General features: G+C 37.1%; 2 protein-coding genes across 2 annotated transcripts; one reads left to right on the top strand and one right to left on the bottom strand.

Moving 5' to 3' along the window:
- Positions 1 to 481: 481 nt before the first annotated feature.
- On the bottom strand, positions 482 to 1,631 carry LOC141430209 (uncharacterized). Its single transcript, XM_074090809.1, has one exon. It carries the CDS (start codon positions 1,572 to 1,574, stop codon positions 486 to 488), a length of 1,089 nt encoding a protein of 362 aa, XP_073946910.1. The 5' UTR covers positions 1,575 to 1,631; the 3' UTR covers positions 482 to 485.
- A 429-nt stretch (positions 1,632 to 2,060) lies between these two features.
- LOC141430210 (WD repeat-containing protein 91-like) lies at positions 2,061 to 4,730 on the top strand. The gene is made up of 4 exons (XM_074090810.1): positions 2,061 to 2,419; positions 2,532 to 2,681; positions 2,879 to 3,084; positions 4,006 to 4,730. The coding sequence occupies exons 1-4, from the start codon at positions 2,176 to 2,178 to the stop codon at positions 4,237 to 4,239; spliced, it is 834 nt and encodes a 277-aa protein (XP_073946911.1). The 5' UTR covers positions 2,061 to 2,175; the 3' UTR covers positions 4,240 to 4,730.
- The last annotated feature ends 7,026 nt before the right edge of the window (positions 4,731 to 11,756 follow it).

Here is an 11,756-nt window from a genome sequence, read left to right as displayed (position 1 = left end):
ATCATCAACAACATCTAACACAGTACGACCACGTGATGAAGTAGAACAACAACCCCAAGACGTGTGATGAGCATTAAAGTCTCCTGCGATTATCATGGGTTCGGGTATAGATTTAATGAAATTTTCAAATTTTGTTTTTTCAAAAACTGGGTTGCAATTTGTAGGGCTATAAAAGCTTACTATACTAATTTGTTTACTATTAACAGATATTTGTATACAAATATTTTGAAGAGAGTCATCAAAAAATGTGTTAATTTTGTTATATGCAATACTATTATGTATCAGAATACATACACCATTATGTTTGTTACCACAATCATTGCGCTCTATGTTAAACCCAGGGACCTTTAGCCTCAGATGAGGCTTTAACCAGGTTTCGCAAATGATCGCAATATCTATATATTCTTGATATAAAAAGTTTGTAAATTCGTGCCTATTGTGGAGTATACTCTGAGCGTTCCAATGTACGATTTTGAGGGCGTTCATTATGCTTTAGATTGAGCGTTCCCTCTTATCGTACCTTGGAACGCTGCACGTATTGTTTCTGTATTTATAGGCGATTCGTTTTTATTAGCTACTAGCTTTATGATCACTTGCGTGATCATATTTAAAAATGATTGAGATTTAAGCATATTCTCTAAGTAGGTTTCAGCTGTCCTAGCAGCTAGTTGGGGGAAAGACTTTTCATTAAATAGATCGGCATAGGCTGCAGTTCGGGATTTGATTTTGTTTTCTTCTATTTTGTTTTTTTTAATAGGACAAGACGCGGAAATTGCAATATGTTTACCCTTGCAGTTGGCGCAAACTGGATTTTGTTTGTCGGCGCCACAGGCCTTATAATTGTGATTTTCGGAACAGATAGAACAAACCTCATTATTTTTGCAAAATTTAGCAATATGTCCAAACTGTTGGCACTTTAAGCATTGCTTAACTGGAGGGACATATTGCGTCACCTCGTGTCTCCATGAGTCCAGGTACACGTACTCAGGCAGCTGGGTAGAGGCAAACGTTACTGCGACAGTCTGCGTGGGAATATACGCGACCTCGCCCCCATCTGCCCTCACCCTGCGCATGAATCGCCGCACCTGGATGACGTTTCGTGAGCTGCCGATCATTGCGAATATATTTTTATTCGATAAACCAACTGGGACAGATTTTACAACTCCAGTAACTTCTGTGTCTGCTGCGGGGATTGAGGCGTTAAGCCCCAATTCGTCTAGGAATTTATTGTGACCTAAAAACGTGTTGGCATTGTTTGACAAATCGAATGTTATAGCCACTTTATATTTATTCATAGGCCTCAGATGTAGCACTCCCGATATGGCGTATTTTCTTATGGCCTGGGACAAGTTTACTTTATCGCCATCCGAAAACGGCTTGTCGGCGCATTGGTGTGTGAGGAACACAACGAAGTCTCGCCTCTGTGAATTTTCTGGATATTTACGAGAATAATTTGTTACCTTGTACGGCCTGTACTTATCTGCATCGTTTTCATAATCGGAGTCCTCGGCGGAGGACCCTCTGTCTTCAGCACCTTCTTTTTTTTTCCGTTTTTTAGATTTCTCCCGTCCCATTATAGCTTATGTAATATTTACACACTTATCCGTAAGTATGTACAGATATTTACACCTAAAAATAACAATATATACAGAATTATTAATAATTATAAATATTTCTTTTGGAAATTCGCGCCTTTCCCTCTCCAAGGTTCCCGCCTTTTTTTCGCACGATTGACATTTCGTTCGATTCGATGGTATTTATTTAATTGTTTGTGTATGTTGGTAAGTTAAACTGCGTTCTCTGTTTCTCTTGAGATTAAAAATTAAAAAAAAATAGAAAACGAAACTTCAGCGAGAAGTGATATTAATCGAATTGTGTTTTAGTTGTTGCATAGTCCAGTTAAAAGTTTTTACAATGTGTAACAATTTCAAAACAATTTAATTTACATTAATGTACTACATAGTAAAGGTTAAAAGGTTAAAAGGCAGTCGACCAACAAGAACAGTATGTGAACCAAGTGTAAGAGTATTTTTTTTTTTAGTAGTCTGTGGACAGGGATGGCAACTTACAGAAAGAAAACGTCATTGATTTCGATTCGATTGCTTGCTTTCTATTATTCGTAGTTTGAAAACAAAATATTAATATTATTAATTACTATCATAAAATTTGAACAAAATGGCTCACGTACAGTTTGTTGATGAATTAGTAAGAGAGTACCTGCTGTATAGAGGATTCACAACAACTGTAAAAGTGTTCGACACCGATTTGAAAGCCGATAAAGACAAAGGTTTTAGGGTAGATAAAATTGTAGATCAAATACTGCATTACATAAATGTTTCTGATCTTAACGGCTTCAAGGAGTACTGGTCGCATCTCGACAGCTTAGTATTTTCAAAACTAGAGATTCATGTTCAGCCAGGTAAGGTTTCTTCTTTGTATTGAATGCTCTGTGGGTCACGACTCAATAAACATTGTTGCTGTGGAAATGTAATGCACATATCGTAGATATGGCATGAATTCTACTGTTTCAGCTGTAAAAAAGTTGGAGTACAGCTTATACAAGCTGTACTTAATTACGGCCGCACAAGGAACAGGCGGAGTGAAGAATGAGAGGGTCACAGAGTTCTTTGCCAAGATGCTTCCAGAATTACAAGGGCAAAATGAATGGAGGGATTGGTTTAGTGAGTGCCTTCATACAATCCGTTTTGAAATCATATTCAGGTTATGTTTCCTGATGTTGCATGTTCCTAAAAATCTTGTGACCATTGGCATCTGCAAAAGGCGCAAATAAATTCATATAAAATAAAATAAATGGAGTGTTTTATTGAATATGATTCTTGCTGAAAAGTTGCATCATCAAACTCTTCTCTATTTCCAGTGCTTCCTTATATCCAAAAGCCAGAAGAGAACCCAACATTCAGCCTATTCTTCACCCGAGCATGGCAAGACTCCGTGCTGGTATCACTGCACAATTTACTGGCCACTGTGTTCCAGTGCATGCCACAGCCAACCCTGACCAGTTATGAGAGTGACGCATCCATGGTCAAAAGGCTGCAGGATGAGCTTGCTGCGCTGAGAGGGAAGGTTATAAAATAATAATAAATAAAAAACTAGTTTTGGGATTTCACATACTTTTTATAGTAGCTGTTTTAGTACTGAAACTTATTTAATGCTAATGAGGTTTTGAGTCAATCCACTGCATCGAAATCAAGCCTTACAGAGCGGACAGATTTGTTGCTTTGTATAGATTTCTATGGTACTGTGTGCACTGGATCGGAATATCTGCACCATAGAAATCTATACATGGCAACAAATCCGTACTGTGCTTGCATACACTCCGATTTTGATGCAGTGGATGCGCAGCATTGAAGACAATATTGGCTACAAAATACAAAATCTGTTCATGCAGGTCAGGACACTTTAATTTCATTATTATTAGCGAGACCACAAAGTTAATAACCTAACTAACTTACAAAAGTTGTAAAGCAATGCCAGGGGACATTGTCATTTCAAAATTCTGTCTTAAAACTAGCTGAACTGATTTTTATCAAACAGCTAAAAGAACCACTGCAAGAAAACTTGCTTTCGTGTAAAACTAAAACATATTGTAATCGGTCCATCCATTTGAGGCCTATAATGCGTAGACAGACATTGGTGTCAAACTTATAACACCCCTCTTTTTGTGTCAGGGTTTAAAAATATCTATGTATGTATTTAAACTTCATTATACAAAAGAAAAAAAACAAAATACAAAAATCAAAATATAAAATAAACCGTAACTGTCAATTATCTCCCTGTAATTGTAATAAACCACTAATACAGCGTTTCTTAACCTCTGGTCGCAGGGATTCTCTGATAAAAGCCTTGCAAAAAATTTCTTTGATGTTAATTTTTGCAGTGTTTTAGGGTCGTGGACTACAATTTATATTTACACTTTGGGTCGCCAGCCCAAAAGGTTAAGAACCGCTGCACTGATATATCCAATTTTTATTAAAAACTTTACAGACCCAACAACAACCCATAGAGCGGTCATCACCCAGCGGCCATCAGTCCCGACTTGCACAGTACTCAGAGCGCCTCAGTGGGCCCCTGCCCCTTGTTGATGACTTCTGTGCTGTACCTTCAGAACACCTGGACAGCGGAATCCGTGAGGCTAAGGGCTTAAGAGGACTCATACGCCAGATGGGAGGTAGCCCCATCATGGGAAGAAAACCTGGACGATCACAAAGTCAAAATTAATAGTCAAAAGTCAAAATGTATATTACATTTTATGATTTTTTATATCATCACATCGTAATCTCTGATGTTTCTTATACATCAGAGATTATGTGTAGATAAAGTGAAAAAAGTTTTTACACAGGCCAAGTAATAATCAATCTTATGTCAATGCCACAAAGACATGGAAAAACTTTTTTCACTTTACTATACCTATGACAAAATTTAAACATCTGATGGTGATTATTCACTTTTCTCTTGTCCAGTCAAGTGCAAAAGTCAAAGTCAAAATATCTTTATTAAATTTAGGCTATAACAAGCACTTATGAATGTCAAAAAAAAACTACCACCTTAGTGTTAAGCACAGTTGAATATGATGTTAAGTGCATAAAGTCGTGTATCCTCCTGGCCTGAGTCCTCGCGTACTTTAAAGGACCAATTAACACTAAGAATAACGACTTTATAAAGTACAAATTGTTAATTGAATAAAGAATTCTAAGAATTTAGAAATAATATCAAAATAAAAAGCAGGGCAACCATGTCTAGGTCTTAAGCACTAAATTTGTTAAAAAAATTTCAGGAATTAGGAGGGTATACATGTTTTTGTACTTTGACCATATCAATATCTTTGCACTTGACTGTACCTACCATGCAGTTAATTTCCTGACTACAGTATAAATATTGTATGGCAGGAAAGGTACAAGTTGAAACTTTTTAAACAGGGCTATTTTTTTATTGTAAGTAATTAAATCTGTTAAGAGTCCGCAGCAAGCTTGATTCTCCATACAAATCGTAGTTACGTCCTTATTTTAAATAACAAGTAGCATCATCATGATTTTTGTAAATACAATGAGATAAGGCATATCTAGGCCTGAAATTAGTTTATGACTCTTGAAATGGTATTACAAAGAAAATAGAACGAGTACAAGTTTGCATTTTAAGAGCCAAAAACCCTGTGCAGTTCGGTTAAATACTACGGCCAAAATATAGTTCAGATTGAAGTCAAAACCTATTTCCGGCATCGACTAAACTATGTAGTTTCATAAGAAAAAGCATTTTTCCGAAATGATTTTGTGGTTTTCAAATGAGAACGAAACTACGAAAATCAGTAAAAAAACTATACATTTTTTATGCGAATCTGCAGCGAATCACTCTAGCGCGGGGGAACGGTACGGGGAGGGCGGTACGCGCCGCCCTTTGTCCTTGGTTTACGCTGGCCCTGCGTGTGCGTGCGTCGCTCGTTAGTAGTGACTCGTCAGCTGTGCGCGAGAGTTACGTAATATTATTTTGGTGAATTCTCTTCGTATCATAAACGCGATCTAACTACTTACGACTTGGACTGATAACGGATTTGATATTTCTTGGTGATACTGGTGGTGTGTGTGCACATACTGTTCGACGACCTTGGCTTTCTTATATGGACTTTGCATTTTTATGTACAAAAATGGATAAACAGGGTAAGTACCTACCTAGATGCATTTTAGTCAATATTACCAAGTACTTATAAAAAATGGTCCATATATCGGCTCGCATACTGACAAACGATGATTTGGACAAAAATAATTATGGTTTTACTAGAAAAGAGAAAAGAGTACCTATGCGAACTATGGCGCTCCCATAAAAAATAATTATTAATGTTCTTGTTTCCAAGAAGTGAAAAGATCATCGAAGACAAGATTATGGTTATCGGCTCGTAGGAAAAAAAAGGACCGGCTCGTCATAAAAAAGAAAACATTAATCCTAATAGGTAAGTTATAACTAGGACAGTAGCGTAAGATTTTCTTCCTTGTCCTCTATTACAAGCTTTTATTTAGTTTCACCTGTCCCGATATTTGTCTGTAATCAAATCTTGCATTCGACCAACTTCTAGCAGTCGGATTGACTTGAAATTTTGCATAATTATGTAAATTGCGTGACAATACAATAATCTGGTACTGACATCCTGGTAGTCCGGCCAGAATCGTCTCCGAAGGACGGAACTCTTCAACTGTTACAATGTTATCGACTTGTTTTTGGTATAGGTACAAAATAAATGTAGTTTGGGTAACAATGCTAGTAAAGTCGACAAAAGTACAGTCAGCAAAAAAGCTTGTATTAAAATGAATTTTCGTACTCGTACCTTTATTTTATTTTTGTACGACGTAGGTACACCACACAACTTGTTATTTCACTTATACAGGTCATAGCACTGTAATAGCACATTGTGTATTAGGGCGGTAAGTAAGGTATTACGAACGAAGTATTACCTCTGGTAGTCTCTGTTATTACTTTGACTAATGGCGACTGACGTCATTTCACCATGTATGTATTTTTCACATGTGCAGTACGCTTGGCACCGGAGAGCATGCCAGTGAGCAGTCTGATAGTGATAAAATACCGATCCTCCACCTCAACCTCTAAATTTAAGCAGGTTAGTGTTTTTATTATTATTTTTACTAGTTTACAATCTTTTATTTAACTTGCAATGTATGTACCTATGTACTCGTATGTATGTATGTGAGGCTCAAATCCTGCGAGTTGAATTTGACTCAGTTTCAGTGGTCGAATTGACTTGAAATTTGGTATACTTATGTGAATTGCGTGACAATACAATAATCTGGTAGCTGACATCCTGGTAGTCCGGCCAGGATCGTCTCCGCAGGACGGAATTCTTCAACGGTTAATGGCATCGACTTGAAATTTCGTATGATGTAGGGTAACAATGCTAGTAAAGTCGACAAAAAGTACAGTCAGCAAAAAAAAAAGCTTGAACAGATTTTTTTTTTTACCAAAAACTTATTTCACAGCTACTTACGTTTTTCACTTGTAGTTTTATTTTCGCTCTTGACTGCAACTGCACTGAGACTAGTACCTACTCGTACCTATATTGACACGGCTATTAAAGATGATTTCAGTTTATTATCTTGATCGATGTACACCGCACTTCTGTTATTTCACTTATACAGGTCATAGCACTATAATATCCCATTGTTCATTAAGGGCGATAAGTAAGGTATTACGAACGAAGTATTACCTCTGGTAGTCTCTGTTATTACTTTGACTAATGGCGACTGACGTCATTTCACCATGTATGTATTTTTCACATGTGCAGTACGCTTGGCACCGGAGAGCATGCCAGTGAGCAGTCTGATAGTGATAACAATACCGATCCTCCGCCTCAATTTCAAAATTTTAGCAGGTTGGTGTTTTTATTATTATTTTTACAAGCTTTTACCTTGCAATAGTTGCAATGTATGTACCTATGAATGTATGTGCAGGTAAAATCTTGCGAGTTGAATTTGACCCACTTCTTCCACATTTGGTACGGAAAAGTAGTTTGGATGAAAATGCAAGTACAGTCAGCAAAAAGCTTGTATTAAAAATGTAGTCGCGCGCACAATATGGCACCGAAAATCGAAACGTATTTTTTGCATAGCGTCACCGGCGTTAGAAGTTTTCTGTAGTAGTGTACGCCTCATAATGCAGTATCAAATATTTTATTTCACCGTATACTCTGATTTAACCTTGCATGGTATAAATATAACGTAACTTTTTTTTCCTTTCAGAAATTTGAGTCCGAGTACTCCGTCCTCGACACCATCATTACAAATTGAACTTGATCATGATAGCAATGAGGAAGTCGTACGTAAAATGACAGGTCGACGATTTTCAATGTTCAATATTTATTTGAACAAATGAAGGCTGTGGATCATAGTCCATTTAATTGCAGCTTTAAAGATATGGATTTTGTGAAGGAGTCGAGAATCGGATTCCAGTCAACTTTTCTTTCAAATGCAAAATGTGTGGCAAAAAAGAAGCATTTAATAATGAAAAACTAGAGTCTAAAATAATAAAAATGTTGTTCAAGCAGTCGTATGTTCGGGTAGTGGCTTTTCCCAATTAGATGAGCTTTGCGCTCATTTAGATATGCCATGTATAGCGGAGAAAACATTTGGGAAAGAGAATTTGTTGCTTGGGGATGTTTTAAAAGATATCTCTTTGAAGAGCATGTTGAGGCAGGACTCGAAGAAAAACAAATGGCAATTGAAAAAGGAAACGTAGACGCTGATGGCGTTCCCTACATCACAGTAGTAGCGGACGCATCGTGGGGAAAAAGATCATATCGTACCAGCAATTATAATTCATTATCCGGGGTAGCGTGCATTATGGGTATGAAACTAAAAAGGTTCTCTTTTAGGAATACGGAATTCTTATTGCTCTGTATGCGCTGTTGCAAGTAATAAAAAGATTGAGGTCAAGAACATAAATGTTTAAAACTGGTCTGGTAGCTCCACAGCAATGGAAGCCGACGGTGTAGTAGAAGGTTTTAAATGCAGCATAAATATGCATGGCTTGAAATACACAAAACTATTGGTGATGGCGATAGCAGTGTCATGAGTGCTTTAAACGAAGCATTGCCATATGGCCACTCCACTGCTATATACACAAATAGAATGCAGTAATCATTTATTACGAAATTATTGCACTAAATGAGAAATTTGACAAAAAAAACTGAAATAAACAAGGACCTGTCCCTATTATCATGAGGAAATGCCTAAATGATAACATATTGCGACTACGAAAGGCAATTAAAGGAGCAATAGACTTTCTTCGAAAATGGAAGGAAAACTTTTACTGAGAAAGTAAATGAATTAAAAAAGACCTACGAAACGGGCCTTGCCACGTTTTTGGTGAGCATGCCAACTGCAAACATATTTTTGTAATGGCCCGAACCAGGCGAAGAAAACTTCATAGGCCAAATGAAAGATTGTGGCTTGTGGTATGACATATACACCGCTATAATCCTATTTAAACAATGCCGAAAGTCTCCTTATGGGGCAAACAAACATATTGTTGAGCAGTTTATGCACTAATCGCAAAATTTATAGGAGGCAAACGAATAAATTACTCCTTCGTGGATCTTATGAGTCCCGTTGCTACGCAGCTGCTACAAAAAGAAACACCGGGAGTCTTGTAGCAACCATGAGTAAAGTATTAACAAAATGAAGAACTGGGGACTTACACGCAGAAGTATGAGAAGAGGCAGGCAGAAAAGGCGAAAAAAAATCAAGCCAAGACAAAAAATCAAAACGAAGAAAACGTATCGCAGGACCCGATGAACATACGGTGATATCGAAAAAGAACCAGATATGGAAGTTGAGCACTACGAAAAAAGAAAACAAGCACTCTTAGCAGACTTTTCAAAAAGTAAAATAGAACTTGAAAATATCCAAAAAGATACCGTGGGCAGGCAACGAACCTGAATGGATCAAACAACGAAAAATACGCCTTACTGCGTCAGTGTTTGGTCAAATATTAAGAGAGAGCTGCCACGTCGTGTAAAATATTATAAAAACACTCTTATATAGCAATTTTAAAGGTACGATGCTACTAGATACGGCAATGAGAATGAGCCCATCGCTTTAAAAGAGACTGAAGCTGCACTAGGAGTGCAAGTATCACCTTGTGGGTTATACATCTCGAGGAACAGTATTGCGCGAGTCCCGACGGAGTCATAGACGAAGAAACAATTGTGGAGATCAAATGCCCAGCTCGGCGGCAAATATGACGCCAACAGAAGCTATTTTAAAGAAAAAAATATTTCTGTGTGTTGGACGAAAGTGATCCTCAGAAAATAAAACTGAAGCAATCACAACTACTTTTATCAGTACAAGGTCAGTTAAATATACAAAAAAAAGATACTGTATCTTCGTGTGTGGACTCCAAAAGGCATATTATTCGAAAAAAATCGAAAAGGATACAGGATTCTGGGAGAGATATTAAATAAATGAGAAAATTTTACATGGAAGCATACTACCTGAAATTATAGATCCGCGTCTACCTAGAAAGTTACCGATACGAGAGAGTTCTAAAAATAAGAGCGAATTTTCATACTGTGTATGTAATTAAACAAAAAACAATATTGTATGACTTTTTTTATTTATTCATACACCCAATCTTCAATGTGTCCAATCAAGTTGATGTTGTAGTCTATAGATATTATACTTTTTCACTCTCATGCTCGTAAAGTTCGTTTTTATGCTGAGATTAAGCGACATAAAATGACTTTTTATGCTCTAGTGCATAAAAAAATCTTTGTCTAAGACCAAGCTAATCAGGTGTCAACAGCCACAAACAGAAGTTTTTAACTTTTTTATTTTTATATAAAACTAAAAATTAACCAAATCAATCAAAATAAATCAATAAAATAAAAATAGAATTATGTATATAGTAATTCATGAAAAATAAAAGAAACATAGTAAGTGAACCATTGTTTCCACTGTTGCTATTTCCTCGAATTAATCGAAGTAAAAAGCAGTGTAAAACTCGAGCATTAAACCATTTTTCCCTCGACGTGTCTATCCACCCTCGCCGTACCGGAACGAACGTCTTAAATCGTAAACGCGTAAAATGGCTCGTTTATGCTCTTGTTGTACAATCGACTATTTCACTTCTCATGCTCGTAAAGTGCGTGTTCATGCTGCATCTAGGCAACATACAATAACTTTTATGCTCTAGTGCATAAAGTAGAATCTTCGTCTAAGGTCAAGGCAATCAAGGTGTGAAACCACAAACAAAAGAGTTTCTACATATTTTTTATTTTTTACACCTAAAAATCAATCAAATCGATGAAAATAAATCAATAAACTAATATAGTAAAGCATGAAAATAAAAGGTACAAAATAAGTGAACATTTATTTTACTATTGCTATTTCATTCTTCGCAAGCGAAGTGAAAAGCAGAGTGTAAAACTCTAGCATTGAGCCCATTTTCCCCTCGACGTTTCTATCCACCCTCGCCGTGGCTCGGGTGGCTATATGAACGTCTCGGGTAAAATTGCTCGTTTTATGCTTTTGTTGTACATATACTATTTCATCACACTTGCTCGTAAACAGTGTCGTAAGCTGCAGCTAACTTGGTTGCAGTCCTTAATAAAACCTAAGGGCCTTTTTTGGCGTTATGAGTTGTTGCGCGTAAACTATGCTGCGCGCGCAGGTTCTGCACGACTAGCAGGAGGACCTCGTGCACGCATGTCAGGCACATGCTGCGGGAGGCGGAGGGCGGCTGGTAGCTGGCGCTGCAAGAACTGCACCAGCGGTATCGGCAATTTTTGTAACAATAATATTTTTTTTACACATATACATTTTACTCGCAAATGTGATGAAACATTGTAAGTCGCACGGCGGTACTATAATATGAACATCGACCTAGTCCTCAGTCTTTGACTTTGAGCTTCTAATACTCTCGTTCGTAATTTCTTATTAACCGCCCTTAAGACATAATGTACTATTACGCCACACCTGGCCATAATGTGAGTTTTACCGCCCGCTATGCGTATGGTAAAACCCACTTCTCTGGCAAGGTGAAGACGTAAATTGTGTACTCACCATGGGCAGTAAAAAAAGTTTTACAGCGTAATGTGTAGTGTAATGTAATTTACGTTTTTGGAACGCCAAATAATATCCTACCGTAGCTGCCCTCCCGCGCTGTATATATTATAATCTTGGTCTGGAGATGTTCTATGTTATATTCTACTTAGATAACTGCAATATATTCACCAT

Source organism: Choristoneura fumiferana, chromosome 8 (genome assembly GCF_025370935.1).
Source record: "Choristoneura fumiferana chromosome 8, NRCan_CFum_1, whole genome shotgun sequence".
Taxonomy (NCBI): Eukaryota; Metazoa; Arthropoda; class Insecta; order Lepidoptera; family Tortricidae; genus Choristoneura; species Choristoneura fumiferana.
Note: the sequence above shows the minus strand (reverse complement) of the source record. Positions and strands in the feature narration are given on the sequence as shown.